Genomic DNA, 24532 nt, shown 5'->3' on the forward strand with positions numbered 1-24532 from the left:
ATTTTGGAAGAATGGTTACTCCACTCTGTACTCACTTGAGAAACCAAAGTGTGCACTGGAAGCAGAGCCCGACGCCAGCAGAGAGCTGGACAGGCAGGAGCATGTGTGTGTCCCTAAGGCCAGTCAAAGTCTGCACGGCGCCCCAGCCGGGTGGCAGGGCCTGCCAGGTGCCAGGTGTCCCACAGACCGTGCTCCAGCACCTTCCCCACTTCCCTTCTCGGACTGCCCCGGCGCTGGAGCTGTGTGTCCCACTTTGGGCCAGGGACACGACGGTCCCCACTGCTCACGCTGCCCTGCATGACGGGCAGTGTGGCCCGGCCAGGCTGTCGGGGCTCGGAGCCAGCGGGTTAACACCTCGGCGCTCTCCTCCAGCCCTCTCGGAGCCCTTCTCCGTGTCCCCGCCCGCGGGCCCTACTGAGGGCCCCGCAGGCACCGAGGCCAGCGCTCCTGCCTCTGCCCTGCGCCGCTTCAGCACCGCGGCGGCGAACAGCTCCGGCCACGATCGGGGGCCGGGACCGGGATGGGGGCCGGCACCAAGGGCTAGGATCGGGGCCAGGACGGGGAGCTGGAGCGGCGCTGGGCTTAGAGACCCCCTCCCGGCGCCGGGGCGCAGCGACGGCCCCGCGTCAGCCGGCGCTGTGGTTTTAAATGGGCGGAGCGGAGGCGGGCGGGAGGCGGGCGGGGGGCGGCCCGCGCTGGCCCGCGGCGCCCATATAACCCCACCTCCCGAGCGCGGAGTGCCGCGGCAATTGGCTGGATGTGGTACTTGGAGATGTTGAGCTGGCTCCTTCCCCCCATGTCCCTGCACACACACAGGGGCGGGTGGTGCGGGCGGGAGAGGGAGGCAGGGCTCAGCCCCGGTGGCGGCGGCGGCGGTGGGGCTTCCCCTACTCGCTGCCTGCCCGCCGCCGTGCCCGAGCCGCTCCTGCTGCTGGGCTGCTGCCTGCGGCCGCAGGACCCGGCCGAGCCGGGCCGAGGGGAGCGCGGGCGGCTGCTGGCGGCGGCCGAGATGATGGCGGAGGGTGGCGGCGGGCCGGCGCGCAGGAAGGCGCTATCGCTGCTGGAGGCGGCCCGATCCCGCTACGAGAGCCTGCAGATCTCCGACGACGTCTTCGGAGAGTCGGGCCAGGACAGCAGCGGGAACCCCTTCTACAGCACCTCGGCCGACTCTCGCTCCGCCGCCTCTTCCCAGGACGAGGACGACGACGAGGAAGACCAGGGGCGCCTGGCGGTGTCGAGCCCGCGGAGCAGGGCGGCCCGGCGCCGCTCTCCCCGGGCGGCGGCCACCCCGGCGGAGCGGCGGCGGCAGCGGCAGGTCTGCGGCGGCAGCGCCGTCCCGGGCGGCCCCGGCCCTATGGAGGAGGAGGAGGAGGAGGAGGAAGCCGAGAGGGGGGGATGGACCCGGTCGCTGCGAGACGTCCCACCCCCTCATTTCAAGGATGGCAGCGGTACGAGGAGAGCGGGCTGCCTGGGCCGGGGGCGGCGGGCCCGGGCTGCCGTGGGGGTGACAGCGGGGGGTGCGCGGAGCGGCGCAGCACGGGAGAGAAACCCGTACGCGGGCCCGGCTGCCGCTTGGGCTGCTGCCCGGCGCCGGGCCTGGCCGGGGGAGCACGGCAGGTGCCCCCTGCCCTGCCCGGCCCCTTTCCGGGAGCGGCCCCGCTGTCCGGCCGCTGGTGCCCGGGGCCAGGCGCGCCGGTGCTGGAGAGCCCGGCCGAGGCGGTGAGCGGGAGGGCGAGGAGAGGCCGCGTGTGCTTAGTCACAGGCATCCCCTCCCCGGCGGGGCTGAGGCCGTGCCCCGAACGCCGGCAGCGCAGGCTGCCCCGCGGGATGAGGACAGGCGCTGCCCCGGGCAGGGTGGGTGTCCGGGCCCCGCCGCGGCTCCGCTCCGGTGTGCGGCTGGCTCCTCGTCCCCGCTCACTACTGGGGAAAGCCGCGGGTCACCTGCCCTGCGCTGTGCACTGGGGCTCTGGGATTCGGACTGGGATTCCCCCTGGCTGCAAGGTTTTCTGTGCAGCCGTCCCTAAACTTAACCCTCCTTGCGTGGCTTTTGGCCAGAGGAAATACCAAGAGAGTGGTGAAATGACACAGCGCGACCTACAGCAGCAGTGCACAGCACGGAGATCTCCGTGGAGTGGCTTGTGTGGCAAGTTACAGCGCTGGCTTGCCGAGGGAGCCATTATAACCTATAATAAATCTGCAGGCCTCGGCAGCCAAGTTGACCGTGTAGCAAGGCATTGCAAGAACAGGGTAATGGTTATGAAAAGCTGGGATGTGAAACTCAACATGTGCATCTCAGAATAGGATAGGATGATTGCCTAAGGTTGCTTGTCTTTTCTTTTTAGTAGTGTTTAATTCCTTCATTTGGCTGTTAAAAGTAAATGCCAAAGAGTGCTGCTGTCCTCAGTGTAGTGTGCTGAAATTTGTGCAGTGAGGTAGGCAGGAACCTGTCTGAGGAAGCAGCTTTGGATGGTTCGGGAGGAAGGTGGAGCTAGCACTGGAGCCCGGAGAAAGTTCAGTTGTGCTTCTGACAAATGTGCAAATAGGAGCTGTGTTTGCCTCTGTAAATAGCTGAACCTTGTAAAATGCTTTAAAATCACTGTTATGTGCCTCTGTAAAAAACCTCCTGAGTTGTATTGAAGGTTCTTATTCATAAGCATACCTAGGATGACATTCTGGACTATAAGCTTCATGATGTGATGATATTTCAGCGTTGATTTTCATTTAGTTTATCTGCCTTTGATGGCTTATTCCTTCATATCATTGCTTTATAGTAATATCCTTTTTAACACAGGCAAAACTGGGATTAGTGCTTTAATACTGATTTGGAAAGGAATTGCATGACATGTTAATTCAGGAATTCATATTTCCTTTGAACTGAAGGAGTCAGATTTATGGTTGACAGGAGCAATGCAGATGTCCCTTGAGGAAGGTGTATAGATATTGCTGTAAACATTTCCTCTCACTAATAGATGCAGAAGAGGTTTCTTCTGCCCTTTAGTTGTGTTGATTGTGATGATGATGATAGATGCTGCATGGTCTTCATAGAATGGTGATTTGGTTTGGCAGAAGTTCAGGTAGTGTCATGATTTAATATGTGGGAAGCATGAACTATCTGTGATATTTTTATTTTTGACTACTCAAATTCCAACTTATGGAAACTACTGCATTGTATATAACTGGGATCTTATAAATCCGGTTTGTACATTGACTGGCTTTAGGCCTTGCAGATATCATTATCAGAGTCATGCTGAACGTACTTGTGCTGGTACCATCGTTGCTTCATTGGACACCTTTCTGACACGAAAGTTTGTATCTATACTTGGTGAGGAAAAGGTCTCCACTGAGGTGCCTTGCAGTGACAGCATGTCTTTCAGCCCCTTATGGAACACAAGCAAGAAATACAAGGTTAGAGCACCAATAAAACTGTGTTCTCAGTTGAAATGTGTTGGATGTAAGATTCTATCTTTCTAGGTTCTGATATTAAAAGGAATAAGTTTACATGAGACCAAGATAAAAATTACCTTTGGTTAGCACCAAAACTTTAGAGCATGGCCTTTTGGTCAAAATCTCAAGGTTTGCTTAGGGCAAGTACTTGACATCATCTCATGCCAGGAGACAAATATCTCATGAGACTTCAGCCTCATTGATGCTGGAGATAAATTCTCAAATGAGACCAGGGTCAAACCTAGTGTCAAGCTCTTTGGTTTGGGAGACTGCTGCTTCATGAAAGGGAGTGTGTGGAGGAGAAAAAAGTTTGAGTTAGTTATTGAGTGAGCTAAAGCTTTCAAGAGAAAAAATAAAGAGCCACTTATAAAGCTTGTGGTCTTTTTAACTACAAGTAGAAAATACTATCACTTCCCTTTTTTCTTTTGAATTGATTGCTCACTACTGCCTTTGCCTTCCCAGCCTCAATATTAAACTTATGTCTTTAAAAAGCATTGTATCCATCCCTAGAATTAATCTTGAGCACAGACAGGCTAACTGACACTTCATCCCAGAAATACACTCAAGACCCAGATGTGCTGGAAGCTGCTGGCAGTGTGTTAGATAGTTGAGTATGTCCTTAGTCTGCAGTCGGTCACTGCATCTCTGTGTGGTGATGCTGCCTTGCTTGTGGGCAGGTTCTGACAAACTGGGAAAGGTCTAGCTTATCTTCTGTGCCAGGAGATAAGTGACTGGCAGAGCTATGCAGCACAGTGCTGTTTGTGTCCCAGATTTTTTGTTTTCTGCCACTTTTTCAGAGATCTCCACTTCCTGTTGTTCCTTTTCCATTTAATAAAAATAGTGGGTGCTTAGATTCCCTGGGGGGGAAAAAAACCCACCACAATGTTAATAGCTTTAGGTGACTTCCTTCGTTGAAATCCAAAATAGCTGTTAACTTTAACATAGAGGTTAGAACAGATGGCTTGCTGCCACTTTGTTTCCTGTTAAACTATTTTGCAAATCACTCTTTTAGTGGGTGAGAAAATTCTCAACCATATGATTTGGTACCCTGATTTTTAAACTGGTAAGCTGTAGCAGTGTATAATTCTAATGAAATCAGGTTCAGGAAACAAGTGTCTGTCACAAGCACCAAGGCAATAATATAAGTTCTGAGGTACTGGGATGTGGTTAATGGATATGAGGACTTGGGGAAGTTGCTGAAATGCTTTTCCTTCACAAAGAGCACCTGGCTACAGCAGGTTGTTTAGCATGGTGTTTAAAAAGATGTCATCCATGATCAAATGCTGGATCCAAGCTTTTTGACCTAGTTGTAGAAGGCAGAAAGAATAAGATAACAAATTGCTACTGGGATTGGGAAAGCATGATTGAAAAGGAGAGAGAGCAAGCAACTACTATTACAAGCCAGTATATGCCAGTAACTCAAGATAAGCCCTTCATCTCTGGTCACTCCTGCCTCAGACTTAATAGGTGTGCTCTTCCTTTCTTTAGGAGTGAGGTGGCTCTGAGCGGTGCTTTCCCTTGTAAGCTCAGTAATCTTGCCAGGAACTGTTGTGTAATACACAGAGGCAGTGTTGCTTCTGCTCTTGGTTTTTTTGGGGTCTTTGGAGGTAAGAATATCCTAGTATTGCTCAGCTGGATGTTCCTGATTTGGGGTAGCTGGTGTTTTCTTCCTAGGATCCAATGCGTCCTGTATCCATGTAGTTCAACAAGCAGAAAATTTGACCTCAGATGTAGGAGCACTTCTTACTGTTAGGATGCTATGATAGAGTTATGTTTTAGGGTGGCAGCAATAGCAGGGAAATCTAAGCAAAAGTTAAGGTTGAAGTCTTCAAAGATAGAGGCAATTAGTGCCACTGTTTCCTTCATTTTCTATGCCCTCCAAACCATGTTCTTAAGCCTAGACCTAAGGACAAAATATTAAGAATGTTCCTTGCTGAAAGAGCATAGCAGATCCTCTTCAAGTTGCATTTAGACTGTGAAAATAGCTTTTATAAATTTCCAGAGTGTTTCTCTGAAGCAGTGTGCCATAAGTTGCCATCTTTGAAGAACATGTTGGTGTATAAGAGAATGTGCTCAGGAAGAAGCTGCTAAGACCATTTCAGCAATCTTGTCACTTTGAAGAAGTTTAAGCAAATATTTAAAGTAGTTTCTAGTATTTTCTGTTCCCAAGAGCATGAACAGTCAGATGGGAAGTCAGCATTCTAACAGCAAGAAGCCTGGAGGAAGAGCTCTTGGATCAGGCTGGGCCATAAGAGAGGGCCATACACAGAGTACCACCTAACAGTGCAGGAGCTCTTGGTTCAAATCCTGAATAGAATCTGAAGGCTTTCATCTTACTAGATTGATGTCAATATTTAAAAGTTTTAGAGTAAGAAAAGTATGAATGCTACTTAGTCACTTATGTCAGATTCTGCTTCAGAAATATCTGGCCCAAATTTTCTGACTCTAAGTGGATAAAGTGATGCTGATATGCTTTGTTCTTATTTATGTCATCAGAGAACTTAGCTGCTTTTGACTTGTATAACCATGGAAAATATTGGGGGAAAATGCATATTTATATGATCTCTTCTTGCATTCTACGTAGAAGTTACTTATAATGACAATATCACAACACTTTCAGTGAGATATGATAAATACATCTCAAAGATGTACATTACTACTTTGCAAAGCCTTTATAGGATGATTTAAAGTCTTGAAGTTTTGCTAAATAAGTGAATTGTGCAAAGGCTTAATATCTCATACATCTTACAAAAACTAGATGTGCTTTTCAGGAGGTTTTAATGGCTTTAGAGCACATTTTTCTGCTTCCATCGTCACTGAAGAGAGCAAAGTGCATATGACAGCCTTATTGATTAAAAAATTTAGTGCAGCTTAGCTATCTTGCCATGTTCCCTTGTCTCTTTTGCTCATACCTCTGCCTTAAACATGCATTTGGGGAATAACCTGGTATTTAGATAGATTTTACAGGAAAAAAGAACCAACACAGTTTTTTCCTCTGCTTTTACAATCTGTTCTAGTCAGTACTTGAGACAGGAAAGTCTGTAAGCTCTGCAGATTAAGGTCTTCTCCATAGACACTTGCCTAGCCTTTTACAGAGGAAAAGTATATTTGCTCCTAGATCTGTTACTGCATGAAATGAATGTTTTCTCCTTGTAGGTACTGATGGGGTCATTTAAAGTAGATCAGTTCCAACAGCTACTAATGTCCTTTAGTCCACATCTCAGAAACAGGACAGCAAACAGCTTCCATGTCTGTCTGTATGCCTTTAAGTCAGCCTAGAGATGAAATCAGCCTCTGCTCAGTCTAATGAGGATGCTAATGGTGGCGTTGACTTGCAAACTCTGCATTGACTGCTAGGTCACGGGAAGTTGTCCTGGATGCCCTAGATTTAAAAGAAACTGGCAAGGTCTCTTACATGTTAGTGTTCGTATGAGTTTTGCTTCCGTCCTGTGCTAAAGCTTCAAAAATTTTGGAGTAGATGGATTTAGTAGTTTGGAAATACCTTGAATTTCTAAAAGGGAAGGTAATCATGGATACAGTCACACATCCTGACTAGAGGTACTAATCACTGAAATACCTCATTCTTTCGAGTACTGCCAAAAATTGAGCATGTTATTAGAAAACAGAACAGATGGACTCAAAAGGATTTGCATGGCTGAGACAAATGCATGAGGATACTATAATTTGACATCTCAGTTCCTTGTAGCAAGGCATTATTTCTAGGAGCTTATCCAAGCTCCCTCTTCATATTCTTTAAAGAACAGGATGTTAACCAGTCATTGGCTCTGTGTGAAAATGAATGAACTGATACCTGAGAAGGTAATTTAAAAATTAAGGCAGAGTTCCTTGATTGACAGACTGCAGGATCATAGGCTTGGAAAGCTCCACAGCTGATTTTGTGTCTGTATAAATTACTCTTGGACTATGTCCTTATTTTCTGTGAAAACAGCTGGTATTCATGTAACATGATAGAAAATATGCTTTTGAGTGTTCTTTCTTGGATAACATGAGGGATTCACATGACCTGTATTGACAAACCATACATGGTGTTAAGGACAAAGAGCAAAACCAAGCAGCTTCTGTTCAGCAAGCAGTACAAAGCTGTAACTATGCACCTGAAACCTGGGCAAGGTGAAGTGTAGTCGATGAGGCACACTGTAAGGATGCCAAAATCATGTTGGAGAGGGATACACAGGGGAAGAATACTGTGCATGTGTCTGTATGGATGGGGGCAATTAACTGGTGTTGGAAGGAAGATTATTGGACTGACATAAAAGATACTGTGAGCCCACCAGTGGGCACAAATGAAGGTGTTATTTCTAGTGAAGAAAAAACAGAAAAAGATTTAAAGCAGCTGCTGTTATAACTGTGATTCATTTCTGATTACATATGGCAGGGAGGTGGGTGTGTATGAAAGATTAAATTCAAGTAAAAAATGAGAATATTTTTCTTTTTTTTAAAGTTACTTACAAAATTCACTGTTGTGGAAAGTCTGCCTATCCAGTGCATGTAGTCATCTCTGCATTTTTTGGAAAGGTAGATGGTGGTTAACTTCTGAGTAGGGAGCACCTGTAGGTGTGCAGTGCTAGGGTCAGCATGTAGCTGTGGGTGTGTGACTCTTGCCATTGATGTCATGGTGCTGTCTGCTGCTGGGTGCACCCTATTGATATAGACAATGGTAATCTTGTCAGTTCATGCCCAGGAAAACTACTTGGAGGAGGCTACATGTATTGAAACTTACACATTCAGATTCACAGAATCATTAAGGTTGGAAAAGGCCTTTAAGATCATCAAGTCCAGCTGTCAACTCAGCACCACCACAATGTTCATGACTAAACCAATTTCTCAAGTGCCGTATTCATAGGTGTTTTGGACATTTACAGGATGGCAACTCCCTCCCCAGAGGGCAGGGTGGTGGTTCATAAACCTTGTGCTGCAGCAGCCAACTGAAAATGAACCACCTTTGGTTTGGGGCAAGGGATTCCCAGGATGATCTTGAAAACTGTGAGATGCTCTTATATCTGTCTTGCTGGATATGTTGCACTGTCAACATAAATTCATGTGTGGATATAAATTCTTATTTAGCCTTTCAAAGGGCTTCTGACCTTCTGGACTGTATTTTTGAAAAGGATTACTAGATGAGAGGACCTCCTTAAACTGAAGTCTTTCTCATTTTTTGGCTGTTGTAGTTATTCCTTACTCATAAACTTGTCCTTTTATGTAGCTAGTGGTTGTTTTGAGATGAAAAAAATACAATGTTTGAAGGTTTATACTTGGAGATCTGCATTAGTTCTCTCTTGTCACTGACTCTGAGATTAAAAGAAATTAAGCTCTAAGATTTGGACTGCATTTGAGTGATCTGTAGATATTTTCATGGCGCTAACATTGTTGCAAGTAGTTTCATTTTTTTTCTTTTAAGGATATGTTTTCAAATGCATCAGAAACCTTCCCCCTTGGGAAAAGAGTGATGGATTTTAGGGTAGATGACATCTTGGTCTTTCCACTTGATGAATAAAGAATGACCTCTTAAAAAAGGCCTTTCTTCATCTGCTTCTGTACTACAGGGTAATGACTCACGCTTAAACTGACATCAGGGATGGTCTAAGAGATTGTCCAACCTCTAGAGCAGCCCCCTGCCCGTGTCCCTGGAGTCTGTCCCAGCCAGGTCAGTTGCAGCCAAGGGCACTGAGGCAGCCCCAGGCACTGGGGTGAGGCTGGCTCAGGATGTGGGCCCACGGCAGGGCCGGGCTGTGCCAAGCTGGAGCCTGGCCCAGCTGCGGTGGGGACTGATGGCCCTGGGGAGCTGTCATGGAGCGCTGGGCCAGGAGGGCCAGGCAAGGCCAGTCGGGCACGGTGGGGGCACTGGCAGCTGCTCCTTGGCAAAGCCATGACTTTCTGTAATGGCTCTTCCACAAAAAAAGCATTCAGAAGGAAACTTGTCAGTGCTCAGTTGAACCATTCTTCCAGCCCACTTCCCTGTGGCTGTGCCCTATCCCTACAGGCTGTTGGTAGCCAGCCCTCCTCCTGTCAGCCATGGAGAGCCTGGCTGCTGCCACACTCGAGTGGCCCTGGGAGTCAGAGTGACTGGGAGATAGTGCTGTCTTGCCATTACCTTGGTTTCATGGGTGCCCTGCAAGTTCTTTGGCTTCAGATTACCTTCAGTGTTTGTCTTGTGAATGAAACAAACGTGTGAGGGCTTTTGGTGCATGGAGCAGTTGTGGTAAGCAAGGAATCAGCTGATCCTTGTGGAGGCCCCCCATGGTCACTGTGTTCCATAGGACTTCACTGCTTTGTTTTCTGCAGTGAACTGGAGGCAAATTATTGGGGTGGGAACCATCTCTGCAGTACTGGCTGTTTCACATTGTGTTTTGCATTACACTACATCTCTTGCAACAAATCTTAGACATTAAAATATGTAGTGGGGCGAAGCCGGCAGATGAAGAAATATCTGATTGGATAGATACCATCCAATCGCCTGTCGCAGACATTTCTCCACAGAAATCCTTTTCTTTCATATTTCTGTGTCTTCGGGAGCCAGAGGCCCCCGAAGAGAAGGTAAACAATTATTATCAGCTGCTGTGGAATGCAATAGGATTCACCTTGATTGGCTCATTTTCTATGTTTATAATTAAGGGCCAATCATCAGTGCAAGCCAGGGGACTGAGTCCCTGGACACAACTTTGTTGTGGATTCTTTTCTATCTATTCTTAGCTTAGCTAGCAGCTCTGCAAACCTCTCTCTATATTCTATTAGTATAGTAATAATGTATTATATCATATATTAATAAATTCAGCCTTCTGATCAAGATACAAGATTCACCGTCTCTCTCTCACCAGCAGCGACCCACTCAGGCCGCTGTAATAATCGCCATCAGGTATTTTCACTAAAATTGTTATTACTGAAAATGGCTGTTTGTCTCGATTTGAATTGGATGGATGTCGCCTAGCATCTCTAAAAATGTGTGGCATAAGGATCTGACAAAAGCTTAAATATTCTGATGGGACATTTTTACTTTTATTTTTATTTAATTTCACTTAATTTTATTTTTTATTTTTAATTAATAAGAACCTAAAAGTGCATTCCTGAATGGAGCTGGACTTCTTGAGATTGTTTATTAAACCTTTGGATAACATGAAGCTGGGAGTGATTGGATGTACACTGAAGAGCAAACTGAGGATTTCTAAGCTTGCTGATAGCCTGAAATAGTCTGGTACAGGAAGCACAATGACATGGTGCAAGAGGGGAATGCTCAATATGAAGGCAGGGCTAACAGCAGAAGTGGAAAATGGAGGGGAAGAACTGTCGAGGTGGAAAAGGAACTGGTGGTTAGAGCTGAACACTAGACTAATGTGACTCAGTGTCATGCTGTTGTGAAAAGGCAAACATCCAAATGGAGTGTACAAGACTTGAAATGAGACTGTTTTGCTACTTAAGAGAGAGAGTCTGGGTTGCCAACCCAGGTGAGAAGCACGTAGTTAATTATGAAGAGAAAGGACAGAAGCAGAAAATCTACTAACTTGGCTGCCTTTTAGTATTCTGGTTTTAAGCCAAAGGGCCATATGGGTAAGTAAAAGAGCTATTATAGGAAAGGGAATTATCTGCCTTACCTGCTCTGAAAACTAAATATGAGGAATAATGGGTATAAATTGATGGATAATTGAATCAGACATGATAGAAACTCTCAGACAGTGCAGTGGTGCAGAAGACAAATGCATCACTGAAAACCTAAGAACAAGTGTCATTAACCTGTTATATCTTTTGTAACAGACTGACTGACACCCAGTATGTGTGCTGAATGGGGATAGAGGCCTTGGACTGAAGGACTTCCTGAGATCCCTTCCAGCACTCTTTTCCTTTGTTTTAGATTGGCTAAGATAAACTAGCAAGCTGCTTAATGGCCAGTTAAATGCTGGACTGTTATGTAAAGGACTTGCTACTTGCATCTTCCATGTCAGCTTTTGGAGTGGGGAGAAAACTGTGCAGCTTGTGGGAAAGAGCTGTGTGCTTGCAGAAGGCTGCCTGGTCTGTTAAGGTGAAACTCCCTCCCTCCCTTTGTCCTGGAAAGTGGCCCAGGCAGACTTGATAGTTGGAGTGTTGTTTCCATACTCCCTTCTATGGTAATGAGTTGTGTGCCCATGAATCTTGTATCTCTACTCAAATGACTTACTCTGAGACTCCTTTATGTTCAAAGCACTAAACTGCTTATGTTAGGGATGTCTGATGGGACACTGCCCAAAGACTTGTGAGATTAGCAGTGCTATACTCTGGAGGCAGTGCATCATCCTGGGTGGTGCCTGGATTTGTACTTGCCTAGGTGGTGCCTGGGTTTGTAGTTGCCTCTGTTCATGACACTTCTTGAGGTACAAAGAGCCTCCTTGAAACTGAATCCCAGCACAACCCTCTGTAGACCATAAGGATAGATACATGGAGGAAGACAAGTGCCGGTCTGGAGGAGGCTTGGCTGGGTTATGGTGCAGACACCTGCAATAACTGATGATCATGGAACAGGTGTCCTGGCAGGAAAGAACATCAGAATGTTTACTGCATGTTTTTTCTGTTCATGGACTGGGCATCAGAAGGTTGTTTCTTCACTTCTTTGTGAGCATTGCAAAATTGTTTCATCTTCAAAGACTACTTTTTGGCACTTAACATCATCTTTTTCCCTGATATTTACCTCAAGTACATTTAAAGAGATTTGCTGTTTAGCTTTCTTGTGGTTTTCTTCTCTAGCTATTTCTTTTTCTTTTTTTCCTTTTTTTTTTTTTTCTCCCAAGGCTAAAAATAAGAAAGTATAGTATTTCTTCACATTTCCTTGCAAGAATACACTCCTACTTCTAGTGGTAGTTCTCTGCCTTTTCCAGTGTAGGGTCAACTCTTTGTTGACAAATTGCACAGGTGTCCCAGTAAGGTCTTAAAGTTCCTTGTTCAAGGTACTCATATGTCACTATCTTCATTAAAGGTAACCTGCTTTATGCTATCCAAAAAGTGACTGTTCTAGAAGTCAGTTGTTTGAAAAAGTCTCATTTTTCTGCAGAATAAGAGATTGTGCCTGATTTCAGCAGATAATTAGAGAAAAAAACACTTTAAATATGTGTTTTTAAGATTTATTTTGGCCAATAAATTCAGGTATTATCCCATGGGATGATCAACCCAGTATTTTCTGATAGTGTGTGTAGCATAAAATTGGTTCTAATTCCATGTCCTGGTAAAAAAAAAAAAAAAAATTAAATAATGCCTTTCTGTACAAGCCATGGCTGTTTCTGGTTACGAGGGATGCGAGTTCAGCCAGCAGTACCAAAACCTTTAATCCCAGTAGACCTGGATAAATTCAAAATACATTGAATTATGTTGAGTGCAAATAGTAGTGCAGACATCTCACTGCTTTCAGGGGACAGATGAGTGTGAAATAGTCAGCTATGGATATTTTTGAGATGGTACTGCCAAAGCGGGTACTGAGTATGAAATGGTTCTAGAAATATGAAATGGACTTGACACTGTTAATGTGATGTTGTTTGGTTTTTTTGTTTGTTTGTTTGGGTTTTTGTTTTTTGTTTTTTTTTTTGGGGGGGCTGCTGGCTCTGTCTCCCTGAATCAATGAAAAGAAACTAAGTGAGCATTAGTTTTTTTCTAAAAGCAGCCACTTGTATCATATGATGAAGCAGAAACGTTTGATAATATTTTATGGACATATATAGCAGGAGAGTGAGCAAGATGTTAAAATAAAAACCGTACCTTTTCTTTAGGTTTTTTGCTGAAAGGTTCGCTCAGAAGGGGTCTGAGTACTGACCTGGAGCAGCTTGACATTGAGCAGTGCACTGCCAATTGCTCTAATGTCAGCTTTCTTCCCAAGATAAAAGGGTGATGGATTTTTTTTTTTTAAGCTGAAATGGGCAGCTAAAGGGAGAATCCGTCAGCACAATGCTTTAATCAGAAAAGGAACAAGAAATAAGTGTAACAAAAGCTGCTCAAAACTTTACTTTTAAGCTTTCAGTTTCTACTGAATCCTTTTCATCTGTACTATAACCTCTTTCTAACCTGCCCTTCTGTGCTGCAGCATTTAGTTTCTCTAATTGTATTTTGCTTTCTAAAATCTTCTCCTGTCATAAAAATGAACCTTTCTCTTATATCTTAACATAGATTCTACCAGTACTTCCCATTTTAACATCTTGTTCTTAGTCATTATGAAACTACCTTTTTTTTTTCCTCTGGGCTCTGCTGGATACCATGTCTCTACTGTTCTTGTTAAAATTGCAAGTAGTCAGGGGCAGGAGTTCATCAGATTTTGCTTCTTAGTAAGCCAGGCTTTGTGCAATTTTGCTCTGCCCTATGTCCATTCTTGTGGGACAAGAAGGTAAAGGTCCTCCAGATATTGAGTCCTTATCCAACTTATGGGAAGATAGCTGATGGGGTGACAAATAGCTGAATTGCCCTTGCTGAAAGATGGCTCACTTGAGTTCAATCCTTATTAGACAGCACATTTGTAGAGAGGAGTCTGTAGGCTCCAACAGCATCTCCTGTGATGAAAAAGCAGTTGATGTTGAGATGTGAGGTCATGTGAAACCAGACTCTGCCTGTTCTTGCCTCATAGTGTCACATAAAGATAATAGGTGGTATTTCTAACATAAGAAAATAATGGCCAGGTGCTCTTGACCACATTGCTCACCCAGTTTGCTACAGCTGATGCTCCAGATCTGCTTTTGTGGGAGATACAATATGTGAACTGTCACACCCACCACAGCATCTAACACAGCATTAAAAAGCTTTGTGTAAAGCTCAACAAAATCTGAGTTCAGATCTGATGGTTCATATGGGTTTGGTTATCCCATGATTGTTCAGTCTTCTTTTTGGATGAAGTTTGCACTTCAGGAGTGTCAGCTGCCCCCGCATGGAGTTTTGTGTTAGCATTTCATTGTGTCTGAATGCATCTGTGTTCTTGCTACCTAATAGAAGAGACCAGTGCAGTTTTAGAGGCTAATGCCCCAAGTAATGGGCCCAATTCTTTATAGCAAGCATTTGAGGAATATTCTCCCTTCTCACTCACTGTATTGGCAGGAGTGGAGATTGCGTTTCCTGTGTCTGGTTCTTCACTCACTTTGTGACGTGTACCCTGTAGTCCCTTATTTGCCAGACCTTGGTTCTAGAGGTAGGAGGATGTGACCAAAATCAAGTGATATTTTCTATAAAGAAAGCAAAATGTTATAGTTTTTATAAGCAGTTTTGAGGTAGCTGTTGCTTTTCTTTTCCTCATTGAGGCTAGCTGAACTCAATGTTCTACATACTGGTGGATCTTGAATGCCTCTGAAAGAAAGGAGACACGAAGATCTATTTTAAGTTTTTCTTTCTCTGACTACTGTGGTAGAGAGTCATTGTTAGCTACCTTGTTTATAATTTAGAAGAGGGAGGAGAAGGTAAGCAAGTTTTTAAACAGGAGCTTTTTCTGAGCAGAGTTTTAAGTACCTCTTTTGCTGTGTGTTCAAGGACTCCATACTATACTTGCCAATATTCATTCTTTTGCAGTTATTTCTGTGTTTTATTATGGACTGCATCACTTGACATTGTAATACTTACACTGTTAAGTCATTTGCTTGGGGCAATCCTAGGCTAGAAGAAGTGTGCTTAATCTCACTTCAAAAACATGCACTTCAGGGTAGTGTTGCACTGATGCCTAAGAATAATTTGATCACCGTAGTTTAAAGTTAAGTATCTGCCTCAAATGGTTCCTGCTGGGCTGGAGTGAAAAGACCCTAGGAGTGGTTACTGTTGTCAAACTGTAGCTTCAAAAATTTCTTAGAAGACATCCCTTTTGATGTTTATTGAAAGTACAACCTGTTTGCTTCATATCGTCACAACAGCACAAAGTTTGGGATCAGATCTAGTAGAAACTAACATTAAATCCCTTGATCAAAAGGAAAAATCCATGCTTCCTGAAGAACATGAGTTCCAATTTGCTTGCTAGGGTTTGCAGAGTGAGCAAAATCTCTGGTGGTCATAAGGTCCAGGAGGGAGGACAAAGTGGCTGCAGGATAAACTACAAAGGATTTTCATAGTGAAAAGACATTCCCCATTTTTCCTGCCATGACGCATATTGCAGCCTCAGTCTTGCTTTTAGGATTAATAATTTGCATGGCTGACTGCAAAATGAGTATCTGCTCTGGAGAAAAACACAAAGCTCTTACACCTCCTTTTGTTTTGCAAGTGACACAAATTAAAATTCAAAGGGGAGTGTCAAGGGATGTGAATATAGTGCATTATTCTTTGAATCCAGAGATGCATATAAGTATATGAATAGGTGGTACTACCTTGATATGTGATATGTGGCATATGACTTGAGTGATATGTATTCTTTAGTGACATGAGAAGTGTCATACCAATGCAGAAGGACCTCTGACTGATCCCACCACTCCCCTGTTCTTACAAGAAGACAGTTTTCTTAAAGGACAAGGGGAAAATACTCCTTTTTATATTGATATAAAACCTAAAGTAGATCAGCTGAAGCTTATAGGATTTGAGCACGTGTTCAGCTCTCTGCTAGGTGAACTGTATCTGCAAGGCTGCTTTAGTCCTGAGTGCAGTTACTGGAGAGCTCTAGGGCAGTGTTCTCCAATCATTTTTGATCATTCACCCCTATCAGGGGAGGTTTTCTCCACAGGTACCCCCAATCTATGTTTATTTCTTTATTTATAGGTGATATACCTGCACTACTGTACTAATACACTCTGTACATTATAAAGCATACACAAAGCCAGAATTTAAACCAGGATGATACAAAGATGAAATTAGCACAATTTAATTTTTTTATTTTTTATTTGTTAACAACAGAAAAAAATATTTTCTTCCTGCTGTAGATTGTCTTATGCAGCACCCTGTGTTGGAAGCCACTGTGCTAGGGCCTATGTAAGGATGTTGATAAAAGTTCACATATGACCACCAAACAGATGGTGCCTGGCTCTTGGCAAGGAGGGCTGTGGTCATTTGTGTCCAGCTCTGCCAAACTGCTTCAGTTCAGGCCCAGAAAGAGAATTTCTGTGAAGTGGTTTGAATCCCTCTGCCAGGGATGCTAACAGACGCAGATGTAGCTGGGATGAAAAGCCATATGTTCACCTGCATTCCCTGTCTTCTCTCTCCTCCCAAATAAATAACATTCTACCTTGCCTAGTAGGCTTGGGGTTTTCTCAGACAAGGCTATAAAAACTCCAGGCCCAGTTTTGCTAAAAATACCCCCCACTAAAAACATCAATGAGGATTATAGAATCTGGACCTTAAGTGATGCATGTAAAAAATTCTGGATGTGGAAGGTAAAATGCTACCTATTCACGGCCATTCACAGTGAGCGGGAAAGGAGCTGTATCAAAGGTGGTGGAAGAAGCTGATGGAATTTCACAATAGATCTCTTAATTTTATGAGGCAGTCAACATAAAGAATTAAAGGAAAGAAATGTTTAAATGAGAGCTTTGTGAACATAGTAACAAATGGCTGAGGAACTGGAAGGAACAAATCTGTCTGTAATATAAAACCACTTAAGCAGTTAGGTCCAGAAAGCTTAGGAAGTGGCAGGCTCCTTTTTCTTTTAAAAAGTGAACACACCATGAAGTTCTTTGAAAACCTCTGCTGTCTGAAATCTTTCTTGCTGCTAGGTCCAAGATGAGAAATACAAGATACTTTCTCCTTTTGTAACCTAAACTATGTTCTTACAGAGACTAATTCTTATGAGATCTTTCAGCTTTTATTGGTTCATATGTTGGCAGCCCCCAGGAAGCCTGGACAAGTTGATCTCTAAGTGTAGCTGTGATCTGGTGTTCTGGATGGCTACTAGTAACCTGTCTGGTGACCTCCAGTCTTTTCACTGTATTCTGTTCTCAGAATACAGCACTCTAAGCCTGTGTTTGAAGAGGTGGAGTTTGGCTCCAGAGCGACCAAACATCTTGCCTGAAAGGCTGTGGGGGGAAGTACACAATGCTTTTCTTTGCAAACCTAGTTCCATGGCCTGGTTCCTGCTGCCCCTGCCCCTGCCAGCCGTGCAGCATGGCGTGGGCTGCGGTGGGAGCTGCCGGGAGCCGAGCAGTTCCACAGGCTGCACAAAGTACCTGGGCACAGGTTGTGAGAGGGCTGCTGAGGGACTGCTGCTGAGAGTGAGAGGTGCTGTGCCACTGAGGGTCCCACTCTGAATCTATGCGCTGTTTAGCTCTGAGTTGTGTTTCTGGCTTGCTCTCTGTAGATGCAGCTCCCTGAAAACCTTTCCGGGGGGTACAGTGGCTTGTAAACACGTTTGTGTCACCCTGAAGTTAACACAGGCAGGGCAAGTAATAAATCTCACCTTTTCCACAGGTGACTGCCTTTTTTTTCACTCTTAATTGTAGAAGAAGCGCACCGATTTCCTAAAACTGGCAAGTTGTGGGTTTATAAGAGTTATTAGGAAGCCTAAGCACTTGGGGTGCTGTGGAGTGTGTCATGTATCCTGCATGTGGTAAGAGGATTAGGGATGTTGATGTACATGGTGTAGAGAAGTCATTTATCGAACTTTCCAACTGCTTGCCTGTTTTGAGTTGAGATGTTCAGACAGCCTGCAGCACTGGTCACTTCTTAGTGCAGGCAGAACAAGAATGGAAAAAGACAGTCTAACAACAGGGGCAGGAATAAAAGATCAAAAAGAAAACAAAAAGCACACAAAGTGATATTGTGCATATATGAAGAAGTCCTAACCCTAGCAAGGATTTCAAAACATGACTTCCACTTTGCATCATAGGTGTACTAAGAAAATAGTAAGATTTTCACCTGCCTCTAAGCCTAATGCAGGGAACATGTGGCTTGCCCCAGGATTTTTGAGGGTGTTGGGGAGGAACATGGAGAATATAAAGCAAGGAAATTACAAATTTAAAAGTAGGTCTGTAAGTGCAGATGTAATATGGAGTAATGAGAGTTCCTTTACCTCTTAATCTAGGGTGATGATAGCAGAGAAGACTCTTCTTACTGGGCAGTTGATGAAACTTGCTTAGAAATGCAAGTGCATGCTTTCCTACAGAGAGCAGTAAAATCCAGGGGAGGCTGGTACAACCTAAAAGAAACAGGTTTGAAAAAGCCTGAATATTATCCCCATGCAGCCCTGTCACCAGCCTTCTTGGCAGATTCCAGAATTTGAGCTCTTCTAGCAGAGCTGCGGCATCACCCCACTGATGACCTCTCCCAGGTGGCTGCTGCAGTAGGTGCTGACATCTCTTTGTGAGAAGTAGCATTGAATACCTTGGGGACTATGTGCTTACCCTAACAACTACTCCCTGTGTTCTTCAGGAAGAGCCTGTTGCTGCTGGGGAGCAATTGCAGACACCAGTACTGTAGCTACCTTAGCTCATGTGAGGTGGAGATGAATCATTAGGAGGTTCTGTACTGAAATTAATGTTTGTGCCTTATAAGGTTGGTCTCCAATGCTTTACTGAACTGTCTGGATTTCTGGTTGCTATATATTTTTTTCTTTTTTCTTAAATAACTAATTTTTGAACAAAACAAAGCCATTTCTTTGTGAGACTTACTCAAAAACTGGAGGTTCATTTTTCAATAGCATATGTGTGTGTTGTATGTAAAAGGCAGGAGTTGATATGAAGGCTTTCAGTATCTCATTAGTTGGTAATTTATATTGACTTATTGACTTTTATTTACAAAAAATAAATTAAATATTCTGATGGTTTTCTTGGAAAACATATCAGGCTATTTTCCCTTCTTCAAACACAAAAGCCCTACCTTTCAAGGCAGGGTCCTCAAATCAAATATTGCTGATGCATAGGGTGGATTTTTATTTTAAATTTCTGGAAAGGAGAAAGTTCCATGGGAGTAATGGTATTTGTGACCAGTGTGTATTAGAACAGACCAGGAGCCTGGGAAAGAAAGATGGGATGGTGGGATTGCACCTGCAAGAGTTGCCAGTGCAGGAGAGGAGTCTGCCCATGGAACCATCCCAAAGCAATCTTCTGGGATTTAGCTATGAAGGTCACCCTGCTGGTTATGGGAGTTGTGCTGACATAAAACTATCCCTGCTGCTTTGTACAGTTATTTTGTAAATGTGCACAGCTGTGCCCACAGACAGATGTGTAGCTGCTACGTGATCTACTCAAAGCTGTATTACAGGTGGTGTATGGAGTCAGCACATCGATGGTCATCTCTCATCTGCTAGATATGCCCAGTGTCAGCTGGGCTGCCAGGAGCAGGGCAGTAAAATGTTCACAGAAAACTGCAGTGGCAAAAGAGCGCAGTGGACTATTGCCATGGAAGCTGCTGCAGCAGGAATTCCCCTGAGGAGGAGCATATGCAGTCCCACAGCCAAATAATGTGCAAAGAATTATGTAAACTGACACAACAGGGTACTCTACTTCAGCATTGACTCAGCTGCTTTAGGGTCTTTGACTCTTGGAAATTATTTTAACCCAAAGACCTTGTACCAGTGTTTTGGGAGGGTCTGTTGGATGTTAGAAAAATGGTGATTGGTAGATGGCAAGATCTCACCACAGAAATTAAGTATATAATTAAAGGTGTCAACATCAGCTGTAGTAGGCTGTTTATTCTTTGTACTTGTCACAGCTTGAAAGCTTTGTGGCTTTAAAACATGATGGTAAACACAAAGAAATACTCTCTTAATTAAACAGTTTTTTACCATGGCTTAAATCTACAACAAGGCACTTCCATGGAAACTGCCACAACATATCTGGCGTGTTCTCATTCTCAGACCAGCGCTGTTGGTGTTACAGCATACATTTAATCAATGAGAAATGTGTAAGTCCTGCCTGCTTGGTCTCTTGAAAATACCCCAAAATTTAGTTGTGCTTCTACTGTGTCTTTTCACACAAGATAATCTACTGAGTGACAGCCAAAATTATTTATCCTTGGTATCCCAGTCTTGATGCCCCATTGAAGTTCTTCACCTTTTGCAGGCTGAACTGCCAGCACATGGCAGTATGAAGGAGGAATGGGCAGGGTGCCTTGGTTATCACCCCAGGCTTTGGAAGGTCACCATCTCATCAGGGGAGGAGACTGTCTTGTGTTTGGTGGAACAGTGCATCACTCATCCCTGACCTACGCCAGGCTGACCTGCTACACTTAATGCTCAAGGATTTTGCTATAATGCTTTGAAAAGCTGAATGACAGTCTGCATCCAGTACACAGCACAGAAACAAGCTAAATTGCAGGAAGTTCTTTAGTTTGCGAAATACTTCATTAATTTTACTGTTTGATTTTCTAAATAAGTTATCTATTTAATTTATCAGTAACTCAGTGCTGCTTGCTGTGGAGGCCAGGGACTCTTAGGACCAGAGTCAGCACAGAGCAGCTCTGTGCTGCTTTTCAGTCCACTTTCATTTGTCCTTGGATTGCTTCTAGACACAGCTCTTAATGCTCTCTATGGATAAAAGTCAGACTGCAGTCTGTGGATCGCTTTATTGCTGACGCTGTGAAGAAAACAATCCTTTTTAATGCTGGGGAGGGAGGAGAAAGTGGCCTTCAGAGAAGCTCTTTGGAACAATTTTTTGACTACGGTTATTACGTGCAGCCGTGGAGGCATTGTCAAAGGATTATTTATAAGGTTGGAAGAGTGCAGACAAATCACACTTTGCTAAATAGCTTGGAATAGACTTAGTGAAACTAAATGTAGAGCAGAAGTGTGGCTACTGAGTGCCTACGCAAGGGTGCAAAGTAAGTTTCTGTAAAGGTGACCTTGCAAAAACTTCCCCAGAAGCATGGGCTGCTGAGAGTGAGCCCTTACAGTCTACAAAAAGAAGCATCTTTGGAAGGATGCTGTCGAGTTTTTTCTAAGCCAAGAGTGTCTGCATGGGAGTTGTTGACTTTTTTATTGCCTCCTCCTAAGTTAGCTTCCAGCTCCAAACAATGCCACAGTATGGATCATGTTTTCATCATTTATTCTTGCTGATTCTTCTCATCATTGAATTCTTGTGTAAGGCAGTCCCTAAAGGAAGCTAAGTTATTTTGCTAAGATTTGTCTAGCAAAATAACAGATGCAGACATCTACTCACCCAAAATCCTGGTCAGAACCACAGTTGGTATATATTAGGATGATGCCTTTGACTTAACAAAGTAGCTTTGCTAGCTTTTTCTAATGGAGATGAACAAAAACATGCAGCATAATATCCTAAAAACCTGGATGCTTGCCACCCAGTTCCTACAGGAGAGCGGTCTCTGAAATAAACTGGAATAAAACTCAGAAAAAAAGTGTGAAGTGAATTTACTTCAAGCTGTCTTGACAGGCTTGTTGTAATGCTGTCAAACCAGCTATGGTTTGAGGATGGTCTGATGTACATTTCTAGGCCATTAATAATAGAGCTGATATGAAGACTGATATTCTGGCAAGCCAGATAAGCTCCAGTGCTTCCAAAGGTTGCATGAGGAAACTTAGTGTGAACAGAAATTCTGAAAAATACTCACTTGGGAAATATTAAAACATCACTTTTTGTTTTCTTGCCTTTTTTTTGAGCTCTTTATAATGCTCCCTGCACATTGAAAAAGATGAGAAATTGTTTGAACTCGCTGTCATATTTCATTAATTGAGACCTTCCATAAAGACATCATGATTTTTTTGATGGATGAGTATTTTCTGACGAAAAGCTTCTGTCAGCATTTTTTTATGTTCTCTAAATAAGACCCAAAAATCATGATGTGTACTTTTGCAGAGGTAACTTGTCAGGAATATAAAACAGTTTCTAATTGCTTAGACTTAGGAAAAAGGAATTAATTGGCTTTTTAAACCTTGGTTTTTGAAGGCTGTACCATATATTGGAGGAGAAGGTACTTCCCAATGGCCAAAAAAAAAAAAAAGTTTCTGGATTGATTTTTCTTAGGTATGTATCTGCATATATTATGCTTAATGTGCTATTCTTGTACGTGGCTATAAATTGTTAGATTTTTTCCTCAAAGAAGATAATAAAATTACTTCAAAATTATTGAACTGATACTTCTACTGCTCCTGTTCCTGATTTGGGAGTATTGGGGTCTGCCAAGCTGTTAATGAAGTTGCATTAATTTCAAAATGAGCTGTGATTACCTCTGCACAAGGTTTTTTTACCAGCCATGCAGTTTGGGTTATACATAGGGTAACCCCTGGGCCTATCAGAGTAATGCAATATTTTATTGCAGGCCTCAATTGCAGTTTGAATGAGAGCAGAGTCTGTTGCACAGCAGAGCAAAAGAACTTTCTTTCACTGTGTTTTCCCCTCACATATCTGATTTATCCTGCCCAAAATAATGATGCTTTTGACCTTCTTAAGATTTGTATACTATGTTGTAAGCACTGATAGGTTACAGTACATTTTGAAACTTTCTGTCTTTTGTTCATCCCTTATTCTGAGTCTGTGAATTCTGAGGCTGGTTATCAGAACAGAAAAAATACGAAAGGATACATTAACTTTTAAAAATGCTCTCAAATTACTTAATTCTGCAAACCAGTTAAGTAAGAAAAAAACATTTAATTCACTTGATATTCTTTTTTTTTTCCTAATGTATTGCTCAGCAAGGAAGACTAGAAAGGGAACGAAGCAGGGGGAAGAATGTGACCAGTGAGGACCCATGTAAGAGAGAAGACCAGGGATTTTAGGACAACAAGCAGGGGCAGCCTGAAGTTCCACCTGAACTTCTCCTTAAATCATTGTGGGAGTAGTGCAGTGGGTGTGTTTGCTGAGCAGTTGGGTGTGCAGCCTGCTCTCTTGCTGGACAGCAGGCCAGCGAGGCAGCTGCAGTTTGCCCTGAGCCGAGCTGAGCCACAACGGGCTCTGCAATGCACACGCTCCAAGGGCAAGGGGCCAGCTTCTATTCACAGTCACATTGCCAGCACAGACACACAAATAGCTTTTCATGCTTCGCTTTTTCATTTATTTTGAGACTGTTCTTACAAATGGAGATGTCTCTTTGTGGGAGACATCCCTTCTGAGTGCAAAGGAGAAAATGGAACCAGCGAGTCAAAATAGCAGTAATGACTTGCAAGGTGGTTGCTGCAGATTGCACAGGCAAGTTCTTGCTGGCAGACAGAGTGAGAAGGAAGAGGAGCTTGTGTGTGTAGGCTGTATCATAGCAGAAGTTGTTTGTTATTTTCCACATCCTGCAAGGTCACTTAGAGCAAGCCCAAAGTTCTGGTGCTGGCATGTGTGCTGCCCAATCAGAGGTTACTCAGTAGAGCTGTCCCTGTCCTGACTGTGCATGGAATACTGGGTCTGGCTGCATGTTCAGACACTCCAAGAGTGCTTTTGCACTTTGTCTCTGTAATTTGTATTGGAAATCCTGACTGGCTTTTAAAGAAACCCTATGAAAGTAAATATATTCTCCATGCAAACACTTTATAGCAGAGGAGAGAGAAAAATCTGAATTTTACATACAGTTATAATTGTATAATCATTCTGAGAATGGACAACTAGGCAAAGTCACTTTTTCATTTGTCTGAGTAAAGCTTTGAAGGCTAAACAGTGCATGCATGAACACTGAAACTCTTCATATCAGTATTTGCTGGGTAAGTGCCATTTAAGTCAATGTAAAAATCCTTTAAAAGTACGAATTAGCTATTTAAGTTCCTTATGCAGACAGTTGGCTCTTTCTATGGGATATATTTGTGTATTTAGAAAGTCATATTTAAATATTTTAGGCTGGTCATTAGCTATGCAAAACTCAATTCATGTTAAAAATTCACTTCTCCTACTGAAATTCAATGTTGCTCTTGTTATATTGCATATCAGTAAATTATGAATCAGTTGTGCTCACTTTGCTAACAAAGGCTGTTTTTTAAGACAATGAGATTATACAGGGGCTTTCATAATTTTATTTAATCAACAATTATGTTGATGTTTGAGTCAGAAAGTGATTCAGCTTGCTTTTTCAGAGCTGTGTGGGTTCTGCATGACCAATGAGATACAAAGCTTGTACATTTATTCCAGGAAGGAGAGGAGGTAGCAGGTTCTCTGTGTCTGGAGCAGGACTAGTGGGTAAGGAAAGATTATTGTATCCTGTATAGGTATCACTTATCAAGGTAAACTTGTGCAGCTGCTGAAAATTTTGTTACACCAAAATTACATTTTTTATGCTTCTGACTGCTCTTACCTCCCTGAAGATG

At 43.5% G+C, this 24532-nt stretch overlaps 1 protein-coding gene across 1 annotated transcript in view; it reads left to right on the plus strand.

Moving 5' to 3' along the window:
- Positions 1-757: 757 nt before the first annotated feature.
- Positions 758-24532, plus strand: part of PGBD5 (piggyBac transposable element derived 5) — a 68175-nt gene continuing 44400 nt past the window's right edge. Inside the window, exon 1 of the mRNA XM_059469153.1 lies at positions 758-1448. Within this exon, the coding sequence (XP_059325136.1) occupies positions 758-1448 (691 nt within the window). The remainder of the gene's footprint in view (positions 1449-24532) is intronic.

Source organism: Ammospiza nelsoni, chromosome 3 (assembly GCF_027579445.1).
Source record: "Ammospiza nelsoni isolate bAmmNel1 chromosome 3, bAmmNel1.pri, whole genome shotgun sequence".
NCBI classification, from domain to species: Eukaryota; Metazoa; Chordata; class Aves; order Passeriformes; family Passerellidae; genus Ammospiza; species Ammospiza nelsoni.